The 18,127-nt window shown below is 47.0% G+C and overlaps 1 protein-coding gene across 2 annotated transcripts in view; it reads left to right on the top strand.

Moving 5' to 3' along the window:
• MGAT4B (alpha-1,3-mannosyl-glycoprotein 4-beta-N-acetylglucosaminyltransferase B) overlaps positions 1 to 18,127 on the top strand; it is a 50,494-nt gene that overhangs the window by 24,811 nt on the left and 7,556 nt on the right. For both annotated transcript variants that reach the window (XM_059483811.1, XM_059483812.1), the window contains exons 2-8: positions 10,196 to 10,375; positions 11,055 to 11,195; positions 12,020 to 12,153; positions 14,559 to 14,605; positions 16,704 to 16,817; positions 17,236 to 17,311; positions 17,689 to 17,803. In XM_059483811.1, coding sequence (XP_059339794.1) covers positions 10,196 to 10,375; positions 11,055 to 11,195; positions 12,020 to 12,153; positions 14,559 to 14,605; positions 16,704 to 16,817; positions 17,236 to 17,311; positions 17,689 to 17,803 — 807 coding nt within the window. The remainder of the gene's footprint in view (positions 1 to 10,195; positions 10,376 to 11,054; positions 11,196 to 12,019; positions 12,154 to 14,558; positions 14,606 to 16,703; positions 16,818 to 17,235; positions 17,312 to 17,688; positions 17,804 to 18,127) is intronic.

The following is an 18,127-nucleotide window of genomic DNA, read 5'->3' as shown; positions in this document are numbered from 1 at the left end:
AGATGTACAATTTACATAAACAGCGGAGTGAGGGGAGTGCTCTCAATATCCTTTCACTCCAATAGAGTCACATGCATTGCAAATGAGTTACTCTTTTGGAAAAAGAGCTCAAACCTGACTTGCATTGAAGTTCTCAGCTATTAACATCAGCGGAGCCAGGGACTCCAGCCAGAACTTCTGTGATTTCCTTGATATCCCTCTTAGTACATCACTCTAACTTTTCCATATGTGTTCTCTGATTTATAACACAGCAATACTTTATTTCACTGTTGTAAAATTTTTTCATACACTCAGCCCTGCCAAAAGCTTCATATGTTATTGATTAAACAAATTCCCACTGTTCCAGGATCTCGGCTGCTCTGAGTCTGGTGGTGACTTTAGTGGAATGATGAGTGCACTGGTCGATTGTACAGGAGGTGGGGAGATACAAGGCACCAGCACTTACTGCTGCTGATCAATAAACTCACCTTCAATTCACAAAGTGGAGCTGCTTTTTCCACCAGTCAGTGCCACATCTCTCCTGAGATGGGCTGAGCTTGTCCATCAGCTGCAAAGTGCTGGTGGCTCAGGGTCATTTGTGGGGGAGATAATGATGATGTTTGATTTTAGTAATGTTGGGAGAAGGATTAACAAGAGCTTCATTTCGACTCCTTCACAGGCAATTACCAACAGCTGCTGCTAGAGAAGGGGTGTGATGATTAACACAGTGACCTTTGCAAGGATTGACTTCCCTTCTTGGAGGGATTCCTTTTGGATGGACTTGTGAGCCATTAGCACTAAGCACAGAGCAGGATCCGTGGGGGCTATGGGTTTTTGTGGAACAAGGTCTCTGTTTCACTATTAACTTAATTAGGTTATAATAGAAGGGGTTTTCCTGTTGGACTGCGAGGCGTTTTCTCTGCTTCAGGGTTTTCTGCTTCTGTAAAGCTCCAGAGCTGGAGACATGGTCCTGCAGCTCCAGCCATCAGCTGTTCCTTTGGGGTTGTTTTGGTTCATGAGATTTTACTCACTGGCTTTGCTGCTTGTTGTGAGAATGAGGTGAAAGGGAGAGAAATGCAGTTCTGAGGGTTTGGTGAGAGCCAAGCAAATCCGATTTGTGCTTTTCCTACATTGTGATGGTTCACAGTTCAGCATGACAAGTGACAAGTGGCATGGCCCATGGCATGGTAAGTGCCCAGAGCCGTGCCTGGGCCCCAGGGATGCACAGAGGAGGCTGCTGCAGGTTCCTGCATGTTCATGTTCAGAGCAGGAGAACAACACCCTCTCCTCTGCCAGGCTGTTCCTGCTGCCCTTTGGTGCATCCAAGAGCATTTTCCATGCCCGTGCCATGTAAGGAAAGTGCATCAGTCAAATGCATCTCCTTTTAATCCAAACACTGGTTTGCTTGGTAGGACTGACCACATGTACAAGCTCCCAGCTTTTCCCATTCCCCTTTTCCCCACTTGCTTTCCACCCCTTGCCCAGGTTTGGCTGTGTAATGTCCTCACTTAAAAATCCTGTCGAGCTGCAATTATTTCGAGGTTTAATGACTCATGATTTCTATAATGTTTTATTTTGTTCACTTTCAGCATGTTTTTATTCCCCAGTCAAATAAAGGCTATTAAAAAACTCACCAAGTACAAAGCCTTCACTTTCCATTTGAGAGAAAAATGCTTCGAAAGCTGTATTGGTGCTACACAGGTAAATAATTAGATTGCTAATGAATTAGCTTTGCTTTGAAGACAAAAGCTTCAGTGCTCCTAATTAGGTTGTGAGGAGAGACATAGAAATGCATGATCTTTCTCCCAAGGAAAAGGGGAGAAAAGGGGGTTTCCAACCCAGCTGAGACCAGGGACCACTGGTGGGACAGTGTTTTACCTGACCTTGGCCTCAGCACCTTCCAGCTCTTTGATATTGTTTAAATTCCTCAGTGAATTCAGAGAAATAATACACTTTGTCTGTGCAACACATTTCCTTTTCAGTTTCAAATTAATATTTGAATGGAATGGTTACTTAGTGCTATGTTTTGAAACAGGGAGAGTGGAAGCCTGTGGTATATTTTCATTATATCACTCTATTATTTATACTTTCCATCATAAGCCCTATTACCATGCCTATCCTAAGATGAATTATGTCATGTATTTTTTCTTTCCTCACAGAGCAGGAGTTTTTCCCCAGGCCTTTGATCATTCTTATCACCCTCTCAAAAGCCCCTTTTAAGTCTGTATTAATACTCTTTTTCAGATGAGGTGAAAACTATTGTGGGATTAGGCAGCATCATTTTAATAATGTTATAATCTTCATACTATTATTCCCCATCCTGTTCACTAACCATACTAACATCTTGTTTGCCTCCCTCCCTATCCCCCCTTTTTTCCCTGGATTGCTGCAGATTGGGTTGCAGACACCAATGCTGTGGTTTCCTCCCTAGTTAATATTGCTAATTAAGAACCATGTGAAAAATACCTTGATTCTCCCCCAGTTAAAGTGCATGTATCAATTTTGGTGTCACATTTGGTTGACTTCTCCTGATGATTTGCTCCTTTTCTGGCTTTGATGAGCTTATCTCCATGTCCACTCTGTATTTGGCTACTTCACAGATTCATCTTCTTCCCCAGATCCTCACTAAATCTATTAGCTAGTGAGTTTAATACAAATCCTTATGGCTTCCTCTGGATAGTTAACCTTTTGTTATGATGAAAATTCACTGTTTAATCCCATCTTTTTTCTCTTTAGATCAATGGCAGCATTTGCCCTCTTCCCCTTTCCTCCTTAGCTTTTTTGCAGCAAAATGAATTGCCATCTGATTTCTTCATCTCATAAATCCCTTGAATGGGTTGATAAAACCCCAGGACAAATCAGAAGGACTGGTTCCTTTGTCAGAAGCTGATGGTGGTTTATACCTGCGGGGAGTTTCCTGTCCTGCCAGTGCTTTTGTTTGGCAGGTGAAGCCCAGGGGATTCAGGAGCCCTTTGTATCCTTCCCTGTGATTCACCCACAGAGCAGCGCTGCAGGAGCAGATCCCAAACCTGCTCTGCAGGTACCCAGGAGCAGTCTGACAGCTTCTGCTGCCTCCTCTGCCCTGATCCAAGGCATTTTAGGCAGAAGTGGTGGGCATTGCTGTTTACATTCCTAATTTCTGAGTTTCTACATCTGTGCTTTGGTGTCTGCATCCCCCCTGGGGAGCCTTTGGATTTGGGCACAAGCACCCCTGTGACTTGCTCTCCTCCTTGGAATGGGGAATTGGAATGCTCACCATCTGTGTTGTGTTTCAGCATCCCCATAATGGGAAATCTACTCCTCTCCATCTCTGAAAACTTACAACTTAGGGCTTTAGAAGCAAAACAAAAAGCTTATTTTTTGAAATATCTGTGTGCATGTTGTCTGAACTGACTCTCCAATGCAAACAGTAGCTCACACTTTGCAATAACAAGGCACAGGGGATATGAATTTTCCTCTCTCCTTCTGATGACGTATGTGCTGAGACAACATTAAACTCCAGCAAGATGTGCACCAGAAATATGATCAACACCTACTGCTGCAAAAAGAAATAGTGACTTAAAGGTGCCTGTGTTCCCTGGGGAGGGACCGTCGCTGGAGAGATGCATTGCATTTCTGTCTCATTACTCGGAGCTGCTGAAGGTTGAAATGCTGTTAAATATACCACAGGCTCTTATTAAATGGCCATATTAAAGAAAACAACACCAGACTGGAGCTGGGGAAAGCTCTTGCTTTATTTGAGGATCATTTTTTCAGACAGGCTGACTTTTAATAAGCCTCTTGCCCTGGCTGATGAGTTCTCTCAGCGTGACTCTGATGCCGTGGGATGCTCAGACCCAGCAGCCAACCCAGGGGCAGCACAGGAGCCCTCCACTGACTGTGGTGGGTCTTTCCTGCTGCCATCACCCACTTGGGCAGCCAGTGCCTTTAGCTGGGTGTGGAGGGTGGGTACTGGTTTTTCTGAGATGCTCCAGAACAGCTCTGCATCCACTCAGGAAAGTTCTTGAGCACAGGCTCCAAGTTGGAGCATAGTGGTGGCACTGAGGGGTGCATTGGGGTGGTGGGGGCATCAAAATACATTATTCAGCCCCAGTTCAGGATACATGCTGTAGGTACTGACTGAACTGTAAGAAAGAGTAAATAAAGGGCAGAGGGTGAACACAAGGAACTAAACCTTAGCTGGTTTTTGACAGCTGTTTTGACCACCAGTGCCCATTATGCTCCATCCCTGGCAGTGTCTGAGGCCAGGTTGGATGGGCCTTGGAGCAGCCTGGTCTAGTGGAAAGAGTCCCTGGCCATGGCAGGGGAGTGGGATGAGATGAGCTTTAAAGTTCCTTCCAACCCAAACCATTCCATGACTCTGCTGACTGGGCCTCCCTGTAAGTGCCATTGCCAGCAGCACCTAACCCAGCCCATTGCTCTGAGCTGGGAACCCCACATGCCACCCCTCTCCTTCCCTGGTCCCTGTCCTGCCTGGAGCTCTTCACACCTGTAGCTATTTTCCCAATAATCATCAGCTTTCTAGTGGTACTAAAAATTCTACTTTGCATGTTACTTTTTGCCTTGGTGGTAACCACAAATTACAGCATAATGTGATTTTATAAACTTGAAAAAGCTTCTTTAAAAACTCTTTTTGCTTTAAATTTTTTTTCTTTAAAAAATGATGTAAAAACTTTATAATTAAGAATCTTGGGATGTACCTATAATCAGCAGCTAGAAAATGTCTGCTTTGGCTGAGTATCCAGGTGGTTTGGGACACAGTGGAGAATTAAATGTCGCATAATGTTTACTGAATAGAGCATCCGTGTTTGCTGTGTGGTGATGGCACTGCTGAAACACACTTTCTGTGCAGATGAATCAGCCCCCAACAGGGTAATTGCAACTGCTGGAACCTTTTGGGAGCCCCCTCTGCCAGATACCACCCACTCCCCAAACTCTACCCTTGGCAGTGTTTGAATTGTTGCTCAGTGTGTCTTGGTGCTTAGCTCCTTAATGCAAATCAGGTTCTCAGTGGCTGCATACATCCCATTCTGCCAAAATATTTATGATTTTAAAAGATGATTCTGAAACTGGGAGCAGTGACCTGCTGGCTCACAGAAGGGAAGGTGATGTGTCTCTCAGCTTTCTCATCTCTCAGGAGCACTGTTCATGTTTCTTTAGATCTGAAGGAAAAGACCTCAATCATCATCCTGCCTTTGGTGGGGGGGTGAGGAGGGGCTGTTATTTGGGGATTTTGGATGCTAAACTATCCTTTCTTACTGCTGCTTAGGAGTCCTTTGCAAGGGTTTTTCGAGGGATGATTTGGGATTTGTTTATGGTGAGTCTCTAGAGCTGGTTTCTGCTTTTTAAAGCTAGATAAGCGCAGGGCAATATTTTGCTTTTAATGATATAAATAGGTTATTGTGGAGTTGCTGCAATCTCTGTGTACCTGTGTGCAAAGTGCCTCACACCTGTGTGCTGCACCAGCCACCAGATTTCCATGTAAAGCAGGACTGCTCCTTTTGTACCTCTCACAGGCAGAATTTAATTCACCGACACAGCACAGTAACTCCTTCTATCCATTTTAATGGTCCAGTGAAATTCTGTTAGCAAAAGACCTAATGAATGTTGCAATTCAATCAGGGCAATCTAGAGTGTAATGCGTGGAGCCGTGCCAGCATTATATAAATCATTAAACATCAAAACGTAAAAGAAAATAAAATAAAATTCCTTAATCATCATCTAACTCCAGGAGCTGCTGGGAATGGCTGGGGCTGGAGGCAGCTGGGGCCAGCATGGGTGCCTGGCTGGGGTGGGACAGTGGCTCACCAGCCTGGTTCCTGTTCTTGCCTGTTGGCATTTTTGGATACACAGATGCTCCAGCATGGAGAGGGTTGTTTGTGGGCTCTGCAGTCCCCCCAGGCCCTTGCAAGTCCTAGAGGGGGAAGCATTTATTTCTTAAAGGGGTGCTTTAAATAAAATGAGGGAGAACAGTCATTACAGAGACGTTTTCTGTAGGCAGAGGAATTTTCTGCTCCAGCTTCATTTACCTTGTAAGGGAACTGCACTTCTTCTTGCTCTTTTGGCTTTGGGAGTTCGTGCAGCAGCGGTCAAAAGGTGCAGTTATGCTCTAGAAGCCAAGATTTTGTAGAGATAAACAGTTTAGAGGTTTGAGGGTTGTTTTTAGTTTTTAAACCAAGTCTCTTGAAAGTCTTCCTAATGAGAAGCAGGTCCAGCTAGCAAAGACTGTGTGTTTGCTTTTGAAAAGATTGAAATGGAGGGAAATCTCTGGCGTTAGCTGTGGGTCCACTCTGCTGGGAGAGGTTATCAGCACAGAACAAAACCAAAAGTAATTGGAACTGAAATATGGACGTGCTTAAAATGCACTGCAGACTCTCTGGGAGGTTGGAGTGTGATTGGAAAGACGAATGCAAAATACAGAATTATAACATTCTCGATTCTGTGTGATAGTATGTATGTGTGTCAGTGTGTATATGTGTGTGTGTGTGTGTGTATGGATGACTGTGTGAGATTTCAGGGTGGGGGTTTTATTGACACTGGTCTGATTTTATTTCTGTCTTCTGGTTTAGGATCAGATTATTTTGCTTTCACAGAAACTGAAAATGGATGTGGATGCAGTTGTCCCAGCCCTCACCTCTCCTAGCAAACATAGTTTGCACTTTAGCATCACTTGAATAAGAATGAAGACACAGAATTCTCCATAATGGAGAAATACTTTTTATTGAGAGGTTGCTGTCTTAGGTGGGTAAATCCTTTGGGGAGGCTGCAGGAGCTCAGTTCTGTGGACACCCACAGGCTCCTGGGGAGCAGCCCATAAGCCCCTCCAGCCTGTGCCCATCCCTTGCATGGTGCTGCATCCCAGCTGCTGAGCAGTCACAGGATGTTTTGGCCTGGAAGGCACTCACTAAGATCATCAAGTGCAACTCCTGGAGGGCCTGTTCAAGCCATCTCTGCCTTTTGCTTCCCTGGTGGTTTGTGCTCAGCAAACCCAGCCCAGGTTCCTCAGCTAAATCACAAAGCCTGGCAGCTGTGTCCGGGCACAGCCGTGCAGGAGAGGGGTGTGGGGAGACATTGGTCAGTGATTGGTGCTCAGCTGGACACTCCTGTGGCCACTGTCCCTCAGCCTGGGGCTGCTCCCCCTCCAGGATCCCCTCTGAGAGCTCTGCAGTGGGCATGGCATGGACAGATGGTGGCTGGCACTCAGCTGTGCCCAGCGCTGCCTCCCTGCCCTGCTGAGCACTGGCTTGTATGAGGATGCCTGATTCCCACTTGGAGCCTCACAGCCAGCCTGCTTCTAAAAACAGATTGTGAGAAACCATTGTGTGCAGATATGGGCCCTGGCAAGGTGAGAAATGAGTTCTTTGCTCATGTGTGCTGCAAGTTTGAGAGGGTTTTGGTCTCCCAGGACAGTCCTGCAGCCTGTCACCTAAGACTGACTTTCTTTCTTAAACCAGTATATTTTAAGCCCAAAGCAATGTGTTATCTCTCAAGAAAAAATAAGCTAAATATTTATTTTTTTTAGATATAGCTAGGAGTTTTTGTCCTGCAGTGCTTGAGTCTAGGGATATTTTAAGAGCTCTGTTATCTTGTGCTGGGAGGGAATACAATAAATATGTAGATAGGGAGTGCTGCTGGTTTGAAAGGTATGTAAAGGGTCTGTGCTGAACTGACACTAGCTGAAAAATTTGTTCAGCCTAATTAGCAGCAAATCACTTCTGTGTCCAACCTTGCTTGTGGAGATGGGAGCCATTCCCCCCCTCTTTATCCTCTGCTGCCCTTAGTGGGTTTTCAGAGCCCTCCCTGGCTCAGAGATGAAGGTTTTTGTGAGGACACAGATCTGCAGCCACATGTCATTGCAGGCCAACAAGTGCAAAATTACTGGAAATTCATGGGAAACTGTACACCCATCTCAGGCTTTGTCTAGGATTGTTCAGGCTGTCATCAGAACCAGTCACGATCGATCAGCTTTTAAATTTAATGAAATTTTAATTAAAGAATGGAAAGCCTACGAAGACATCATATGACAAGAGAGCTGGAAGCAAATACAATTTCACTTCCAACCATTAACCAGAAAAGCAGCAAATGGTTGACTGCACATCACCATTGCAGTCTAAGGAAAGTACAGCTCTTGGCTTCGGCGGGCAGGTCATTAGTGACTGAATAATCAGTGACATTTCCCTTCTAAATCTGACACAAATGAAGTGCAGTGCTCTGGAAAAAGCCATTAAGTGCAAAGCCTCGCCTTTACTCTGCTCCAGGTATTGCAGAACAAGATCTAATGGCAGCCTTTAGCTGTGATTTGGCTTTGATAGCATCCACAGGATAGGAACCCCCAGGATGCCAAGAGCCAAATGCTTCCACTCTTGCATGAGCCATCATGTTGTGCAAAAACAGAAAGTGAGACTTGTTCTTTGCTGGTGTTCCCAGATGCAGCCAGTAAAAGATACAATAGGAAAACCTATAATATGGAATATTGGGAAGCTGAATGTAGCTGTATTCTTATGTCTGAGAGGCAGCAGCAGGTAAAGGTCTCACTCATCATGGAAGGAGTTTTTAGAGCCTGACATCCTCCTGAGAATTCCTGTGGCAGCTCTCAAAGCTGGGTGTTAACTTGTTTTTCTGCATATTTGAAAATGTTTTTTCGAGGGGAGTGGAAAGTGAGCAGCACTGCACAGGAAAAAGGAAGGACTGGTCTTGTTTATGTCTCTGCCTTGAATTTCTCTGAATAACGTGTTGTCAGATGGACCAGTCATCAAATGGGTGTAACTTCCTCTGCTCCCTCCCCGTGTGCCATGGCTTTGAAAATAATGTCAAAAGGTTAATAGGAGCCAGACTGCCTTGGGGGGGTCCCTTGTGCTGAAGGAGTGAGTGTTTAAGAAGGTTTTTCTTGGGGGAAAGACTGAATAGGGGAAACTTTTTCTAGGCAAAAGCATTACCAGTACCTGGACTGGGAAGCACTGTTGTCTTGGAAACTCTGCACTGAAGCTGGATATGTCTGATTTTCAAAATTCCTTTTACTTTTTCTTCATGGAACCCGAAATAGAAGATTTTTTTATGCAGTCAATGTATCTTTTTCAATTGCTTTGATGTATATTTAGCCCTGTGTTGTGAAGTTCCAGTGCAGTATTTTTGATCATTAACTCTCCTAGTCGTGTTTGGGTTAAGAGTCTACTATTCAGTGGATAAATCTGCTTTGGGTATAGTCTTGTGAGTTATAATCTTACTGAAAACAAATGAATAACCACAGATAAAAGTGTATTTTTAATGAGTAGTTTCATTAATAATGGGAAAAAATGTCCCGGGAAGGTTCATTAGTGGCTCACTGATTCCACTCCCAGCTGTTGTATAGTTAGTTCTGACTGAAAGCTCTTGATAGTTTTATTGCTCTGTTTACAGAGCATGGGATAAGATGTTGTTTCAAAACAAAAAGCTCTGTTACCCTAGCAGAAGGGGTTTTTTATACATTTATGATGCATCCTAAAGGTGTGTGCCCAAATACTTGAATTCATATAAGCATCCAGGCAGTTGTTGCTATGTGATTTTCTTTATCCTGATGTGTTTTGGAGAGGTTAGAGTCCCGAAATCTCTTTTGGCTGTTAAAATTTGGGGTTCTCTTCCAAATCCGGAGGAGGTGCTGTCTGCACCCTTGTCTCACTGCAGGGCAGCATAACCCCTTACCAACATCTCTCTTTCCATCACTAGGGCTGGTTGTATTTGTGTGTCCAAAGAAGGGAAAACAAGCTGGGGAAGGTTCAACCTGTAGAAAAAGATAGATTGGATATTAGGAAAAAATCCTTCAGGTGAAACCAGCCAATCATTCACACAAGGTGCCCAGGAAAGAGGTGGAATCACCATCCCTGAAGAGATGTAAAAGATGTGTAGATGTGGCACTTGGGAACGTGGTTTAGTGGTGGTCGTGGCATTGCTGGGTTAATGGTTGGACTCAATGATCTTAGAGGTTTTTTCCAGCCCAAACTGTTCTATGATTCTATTTCTACATGACCCAGAAACCCAAACTGAAAGAGGAAAAATGGAAGTAGCTTTATTATTGAAGTTCTGAACTTAAACTCCCCTCCCCGTGACCCTGTTGCCAATGGGTGCGTGCTGGATCACAGCTCCCTAAATCCATAATTTAAGGACTGAGGAGGCAAGGGAGGTATGAGTGAAATCCTTCTGAGCACAGAGGACTGAGCTTCTCCCTCTTCTCCATCCTCAGGTGACGTTGTGGACATCTACCAGCGAGAGTTCCTGGCGCTCAGGGACCGGCTGCACACGGCCGAGCAGGAGAGCCTGAAGCGCTCCAAGGAGCTCAACCTGGTCCTGGAGGAGATCAAGAGAGCCCTGTCGGAGAAGCAGGCCCTGAGGGACATAAACCGGACCTGGAGCAGCTTATCTGGTGAATAAACAGGCCTTGAGCATCTGGGGCTGTGTTGGAGCTGTTTCTGATGAGGAGGTAGAGAGGTGTGTGTGTGCGCAGGGCTGCGGGCAGGACCTGCTCTTCTCTCCCCCAGCACGAGCAAATTGTGGAGTTCAAAGAGACTTGAGAGCTCTTAAACTCCTGTTTAATTAGAGGTGCATAAGCATCATTAAACACGGATTTGCCTCTGCCGAGGATATTTGCCAATTTGCTTGCTTACAAGCTTTTTTTTCTCCCTTGCAAGTCATACACTCTGTTTCCTATGGCTGTATTCAACCCATATGGAAAATGGGTATCCAAAGAGAGGGGGGAGGAAGGAGTTAGGCTGGCTGAGCACCCCTCACCAATTTATTTGTTCTTTGTTTTTTTTTTTAAGTTGCTCGGTTGAAGAAAATTGGATCTCAACAGAAAGATCTGATTTGACCTTCATTTTATCTTCATTCTCCCCTCTCCTTCCCAAATATTTTGGGACTTCTTTAAGGCCCTCCTGGCTTCTGCTGAACTTTAATTGGGTTTGTGGTAGCATGTTAAAGGTTGGCCTGATTTTTTATAACCCAGCAGTAGTCTCGGGTGGCCAGGCTGCTGTAAAAAGGCTTTTTGCCTTGCAGTCTCTTCCTACCTACCATGCCTTGCAATTGATTCCCTTTTCCTTTTTAAGACGAAACCAAGTTAAAACTGTGGAATATCACCAACAAGAATGTGCTGCACCTTCCCACCATCTTCCATCATTTGCCACATTTGCTGTCAAAGGAGAACAGTCTGCAGCCAGCCGTGCATGTGGGACAGGGGCGCACTGGAGGTAAATGGGAATTAGTGCTGCTTCTGGTGCTCTTCCTCACCTTGGTGCCTGTCCCTCCCCTTTCCTCCGGGCCTGCCTGTGGCACAGAAACCAGCAGGACTGGAGGAAGGGCTGCATGCATCATGCAAGCTTCCTTGGTTATGGTGACATGTGGGGTGGGTGAGCCATGTCACGCCTGCAAGTCTACAGGGTAGTGCTGTCTGTGCTCTTGACTGGCCCTAAAATGTTCTTGATGCTTCTGCCAGGTGTTGTTTGCTGCTTTCCATATCCAGAGTGCTCTAGACTTTGCCTGGAAGGGCTTCAGATGAAAGCATAGTTTGTAGGGTGCTTCATGGAGACTGTAATCAAACTAAGGAGACAAATCCCATTGGTAGCAGGGCTTTGGTTACTTCATGATTCCCCCTGCTCCCAAATCCCAACCCAACGCCAAACGCCTGACTTGCACCTGCTAAACTGGAGTGCTTTTGGCCATGGGAGGGGTTTGGAGAGCAAGAGGTGGTCTTCAAGTTGCTGTTCACAAGTTGAAAAGGCCCCTGGGAGGGGGAGGGATTTGTGGTGTTTCCTTAGAGATCATTCTTTCAGGGACAAAAAGCAGAGCTTATCTGAGTGCCCATGGCTGCCCTGCCAGCCCAGCACAATGAGTGCTGCTGGCACTGGGCTGAGGACAGGAGTGTGGGAGCCCTGCATAGCCCAGGAACCCACCAACCTGCTGCTCACTGCTGGTTTTTAATGGCAGAGCCTGGCACTGGCCAGGTGACTGTCATGGGAGCAGAGCAAAGTCCACCACAGCCCCTTCTCTAAAATCTCTCCGTGGCCCTGGACAGTGTCCGTCGTGATGGGAATCCCCAGCGTGAAGCGGGAGGTGCATTCCTACCTCACCGACACCCTCAACTCCCTCATCTCAGAGCTCACTCAGCAGGAGAAGGAGGATTCTGTCATCGTTGTCCTCATTGCTGAGGTAAGACACAGCTTTGCCAGTTTGCCCCCTTTCCCTGCCCCCATCCCACTGTCTGTCAGGCTTTGTGCCAAACAGGGTGCTGCCCACCCGGACGCCAGCTCTGCCACTTGCTGGGTAGATAAGCCTGGCCTTGGGCTGCCATCCAGTGGGATTGGCAGGTGTGTCTTGCCCAAAATGAGATGCTGGTTGGGCCAGAGAGGATCAGGATGTGAACAGGCAAACATGTCCTGTTAGCAGCTACAGGTGTGGCACAGCTCACCTAAACCATGATGCCTCCTGCAGGGCAATTGAATGGATATCCACAAAATGAGCTGGAGCAGCCCCATGAGCAGGAGAGCTCTCAGACCTGCTCCTGCAGCAGCTCTGTTTCTTCACATACCTGTAACACATTAACACAGCACTAAACCCCTCTTGAAACCCAAGAGCTGGTAATTTGGGGTTGAGACTGATATGCCTCTTGGTATTGGTGCCTGGAGCCCGGAGTCAGTTGCTGAATCCAAGGGCTAAAAAGCCTTGATACATTAATCCACAAGAGCTGCTTTTATCTATGGGTTTAGGTGGTTATTTTTCTCCATGGCTTTCCTCTCAGGATTATTTTCTTGAGCCTGAAGTGCATTTGTCTTAATTTCCAGAAATCCAGTGAGAAAGATAAACCTCAGTAGCCTGTTACTGGGAGCGGAACAAAGATGAATGTCTGGGTTTGCTGCCTGTTTGCCCATAATTTGACATTTTGAGTAGCATTTGGCCTTCAGGGCTCTGGCTGGTATTTTGTACAGAGAGAAGGTGTGCACAGATGGGTGCAGCCCAAGGGCCCAGGACAGAATTTGGTCCTGGCTGTCATTTGTCTCCCTTGGAGCCAGGACAAGTTTGGTGGCTGTTTTTGCAGTGGGTAAATTGAAGCCTGAGAGGTTTTGAGACCCAGACCAGCTCCTGTTTTGTACTACAGTAATACTACTTTAGTTGGCTTAAAAACAAGGTGCCTGCTGTGATGGCAGCTCCTGATTTTCGGATTCAGTTGTTGCAGATTCCTTTGGCCAAGTTTGGTCTTGGAGCTGCACAACATCCTTCTGTGGAAGTGTCTGCCACTGCTGTGCCTGCTCTGCCTCTTCCCAAAGTGTTTCTCCATGTACCTGCACTTGAAAGAGCTTCTTGGGATAAAGAGTGAATAGAGGAGAGGGTGGAACCTGAAGCAAATGCTGAGTAATTTGGAGACTCAGCACGAGTGCAGCAACTGAGTGTCCTTTCTGAGATAGGGACTTCTCATTCCCAAGTGTCACTGCTGGCCACTGCAGGTGTCACCCACAGTGGCTGGGCTGCCTGGGGAAGCAGGGGCTTCCTTGGCTGCCTGAGGGGAGCCCTGGGGTGAGATGGCTGGCTTGGCTGTCACCAACCCACTGCTTCAGACACTTGGAGTGGAGCTGCATGTTCCTGCCAAGGCCAGGAGCATCTTTCCTGCTTTTGTTTTTTCTATTGCTGTTTTCTTGGCATGCTGAAGTAAGAAATCAGTCCAGCACTAGGACTCCAAGCCCTGTTTAGGAAAGGGACCTTTTCCTCTCGAGAAAACCCTCCCTTGTCTGTGTGCCAGCACAGAAGTGCTGTGCTCAGCCTGTGACACACATCCTGGTGTCTCATTCTCACCTCGCCCGGCAGCAGCTGCTCCCGACTTCGGTAGTGCTGCCCTGGCAGATCCCCCCAGGACGTGCAGCCTCATGGTCCCTATTGCTGCTCAAACCAGTGCCACCACCAGCAAAAGGAACAGATTCTGCTCCTGGGTCCCTGCCCTTTGTTCAGGGGTTTTGTTTCCCTGTCATTGTGCAGATGGTTTCTGTCCATTGCCTGTCCCTGTACCTCACCCGCAGACAGCAGCGAGCAGCTCTGGCCACTTTTGTCTCCCAAATGTTGTGGGTTGCCACACTGATTGTGGGAACAAACTGGGGCTTTAGGGAGAAAAGCGTCAAAATTAACCTGAAATGAAAAAGTTATAAATAGACCCCTCTTTTTAACCAAAGGGTACAGAGGATTCTCTGCCAAGAATATTCTCTTGGATGCAAGCCAGCGTGTGTAGGGAAAAAATAAATAACCCAGGGGTTAAAACTTGTGCAAACACTTGGTGCTGGCAGGGACAGAAGTGCCAGGAGAGCACATGGGAAAGATGTGCAGGGTCTTGTGTCCTTTGGGATGGATTTTGGTGTGTGATGCCTTTGGTTAACACTGACCACAGAGGAGGGCTCCTGGGAGCCTGCCAGCGTGAGAGCAGTAAAGCTGGATAAAAGGAGACATGAAGGTGAATAAAGATGATGCAGATGTGCTGACAGTACCCTGGGGTGTGTTGAAGAAGATTTCTGAGCCGTGGGGGACACAGACTGAGGCTGAGGGGTCTAACACTGCTTTTCTTTTGTTTTCAGACGGATCCACAGTACACAGCCGGAGTGGCAGAAAATATCAAAAACTTGTAAGCACTTCCAAGTAGCTTCAGTGTACAGCCTGTGCCTGCAGCAAGGCCAGGGAACAGCTTCCTTAAGGAGAAACACACTTTTCTGCTTCCCTTTTGTATTTTTTTGTTGTTGCTTGGGGTTGTTTCCTCTTTTTAGACTTTGTGCTGTCTTTGCTAATGCTGCTTCCACTTTCTGCTTGTTCTGAAATGCATCCCGTATGTAGCTTCCAGGAGGCTGCTTTGTGCTCGAAGTATTTAACACACATGGTCATTTCGCTCTGTTTTGCTCCTTCTGCCCTGGGGCATTGTGAGGAGATGGATTGTTTAGATTTACAGCTATCCTGGCAGTTTTTCAGAGTCTGCTGCAGCCCTGTACTTGCTCTGTGCAGTCTGGGCAGTGTAGTAAGCACACACGAATGCTCCTGCCTTATTTTGCTTTAAAATCCGTGATCCATCTTTCTTCCCACTCCAGCCTGTTTGTTTTCCCCTTGTTCCAGGCTCTAGTTACATTTGTCTCTGGTGCTGGCTGCTTTTTATGTCCTGCAGCCTCAGTGGCTTTTGCAGCTTGGGCTGTGGCTGTTTGAGCAGAAGCTGGTGATGGATTATTAACAATTATTAACAATTATTAACCGTGAGCCGCTCCAGGCGCTCACGGCACCAGAGCTGGGAGGCAAAGGGAGAGAAGAGGTGGTGGGGAAGGGGCGGTGGCTCCGGTCCGGCTCCTGCGGCTGCTCCTTGCCAAGGGATCGCAGCGGCCGCACGGAGAAGAGAAAGGGCAGCGAGCGCATCCCGGCAGCGCCCCTTGTCCCCGAGCCAATGGTGGCAGCTCGGGGGCTGGGACCTGCCCTGTGCTCCCGGGCACTGGCAGAGGAGCTGGAACAGAGCCCTCCATCTTGCGGTGCGGGAGCTGGCAGGGCTCCCCTCCTGAGCCCGCGGGCAGCAGGACGCGCTCGCCGCGGGATAATGGACTGATTGTCCGATGGCTCCTGATGAAATTACCGGGCGCTGCTGCGGAGAGTGCCTCTGCCTACAAGTCCTGAAACTTTAATTGGCTTAATGACTTGATTTCTCATCATCCCCCTCTCCAGTGCCTCCTGCCCCTCCCTGAGCCACTGAAATTATTTTTCTTCCTAATAGAATTGAGGTGGTGTGGGGCCAGGGCAGGCTGGGCTTCTCTCGCAGGAGGGAGGAAGCTGCTGCTGCTTTGCTGCAATGTTTTGTCAGCTCAGTGAGAAGCTGCTCTTTCACTGCTGCCTGGAGAAGGGACGATTTGAAAATGTTAGCTGAAAGACCTGCCAGTCCCAAGGAAGGAATAAGGAAGGGAAAAAGGAGTGAGAAGTTTTTGGCAGTGTCGCTGCTTTGTCTCCCTTTGCCCCATCTCCCGTCCTCCAGGCTCTGCACAAAGGAAATCAGCCTTGCACCAAATGTTCTCGAAAAGGCAGGGTAAAAATAACTGGTTTTCCTGCTTATCTCTCACAGTTAGAGCAGTTCTGGGGTATTGCTTGCAAGGCTGATGTAGGTGCCTGCTTCTCAGATGGGTGACATTATTTTCTGTTGGAGTTCAACTCTTTAAAGGTTTCTTAGCCACATTATAAGAAAAGTAGATGCTGATTTTATCAGCATAAGAGAGCTAGGTAGACTTCCTGCTGGCTCTCTGAACTACAGCACAGCAGTGTTTTAAGGAACTTAGCAGAAATGTATAGCACAACCTCGGCAAAATTAATTTTAATTACTAATGCATTTGGAAAATCTCTAAATGCCTGTAGTGCCAAGTCCTTTCTTTGCTGAACCAGTTCGGAGGTCATTTAATCCTGTAAAGAGTACATGGTGCTCAGGGCTGGTCTTTAAAGCTGACCTGTGTGTGTGTGCAGGAGGGAGGAGGATGCTGGTGGGGAGCATATGCACATGGAGCTATTAGAGACTGTGGGAGGTAGAAGACAACTTAAAAAGTCCATGCCAAGCCCCTGCTGATGTCTTCTGATGAGGCCTGAAAGTGCACTAGACACCAGAGAAGTTATACCTGTGTTTTTTGTTTGGTTCTTTGGCTCAGTGATTTGGTCTAAGAAATGTTGTGTCAGACATGGGGTATTTGTTTACTGCTGCTTCTCTCCCTCAGATTCCCGAAGGAAATACACTCAGGTCTCCTGGAGGTAATTTCCCCATCTCCACATTTCTATCCTGATTTCTCCCACCTGCGGGAATCCTTTGGAGACCCCAAGGAAAGAGTCAGGTAAGAATGAGTGACCTTACAAACAATCAAGCCCTGAATTAAGGAGCTATAGCAAGTTTCTCTCCGACTCCAGCAGGGAAAGCTCTTCTGTAGGGCCAGACAAAGACTTTAAACTTGAACTATCCAAGATCTGGAAGGACACAATTTGGTGACAGGGGGATGAACTGGCACCAGCTTTGTCAGGCTTGGCAAAAGCGTTGTGGTGTTTCCATCACAAAGTGAGGAGCTCATTTTAACCAAATTATCTTCATTTCAGAAGTCCTTGAGATTTCCAGTGACTCTTAGCTGACCAGGGACCAAAGGGAGAGGCCATTCCAGGGCTGTGCCACCTTCCCATCTCCAGCCCAGCCTGGGCAGGCTCCTGGAGCAGCCACCATCCCAGCAGACACTGATGCTCCCATTGTCTTTGTCTTTGCAGGTGGAGGACAAAGCAGAACCTGGACTACTGCTTTTTAATGATGTATGCCCAGTCCAAAGGCATTTATTATGTGCAGGTGGGTTTGGTGCTGGTGCTGGAGGGAAGATGGATGTACCTGTGAGTTCACTGTACTGGCTTGTACCAGCTGAGAGAGAGCAAAGAGCATATCCAATTCTGTGATGCAGCAGAGTGGGAGAAGGTTTTAACCACATAGGTTCAAAAGCTGGGTTTTTAAAATACTTTTAGACTTGGAAATCTCCCTCTAAGGAAAGGCAGAAGTCCTCGTTTCTATTACCTGTTAGACTGAGTGAAAAGAAAGTGCTTGGAGCACCTTCCAGAATAAACTGTGTCTGTGCCAAAGCTTTCCTCTGGTCTATGGTGTGATTGCTCTGCATAGAGAGAGGTTCCTGGGACCTGGATGGGACATTGGCACTGTGCCCTTTTGTCTTGCAGCTGGAGGATGACATTGTGGCCAAACCAAACTATCTCAGCACGATGAAGAACTTTGCCTTGCAGCAGCCCTCTGAAGAGTGGATGATCCTGGAGTTCTCTCAGCTGGGGTTCATTGGTAACGTCCTCCCACACTCACCCCAGTCCTATCAGGCACAAGGCACAAGAGCCTGCTTGCTCTTGCCAGCACTGCATTCTTGGCCCAAGAAATTGTCCCCACAAGATGGTAAAATACTTGGACTTGATCCCCTCCTATTTTTGCAGTGACCCTTGTGTTTGTACAGGGGAGAAAGATCCTCACAGCTGGTACTGCTGATGCTCACTTTAAGTAAAAATAAACCTGGTGAGTGGCCCAGCCAACAGCCAAACAGCTTAGATAGGGCCAGTAGCTTTTAGGCTGGATGGGATCTGGATTTGCCTAAGAGTGTGCAAAAGGAAGTTT

Source organism: Ammospiza nelsoni, chromosome 16, assembly GCF_027579445.1.
Source record: "Ammospiza nelsoni isolate bAmmNel1 chromosome 16, bAmmNel1.pri, whole genome shotgun sequence".
In the NCBI taxonomy this organism is placed as follows: domain Eukaryota; kingdom Metazoa; phylum Chordata; class Aves; order Passeriformes; family Passerellidae; genus Ammospiza; species Ammospiza nelsoni.
Note: the sequence above shows the minus strand (reverse complement) of the source record. Positions and strands in the feature narration are given on the sequence as shown.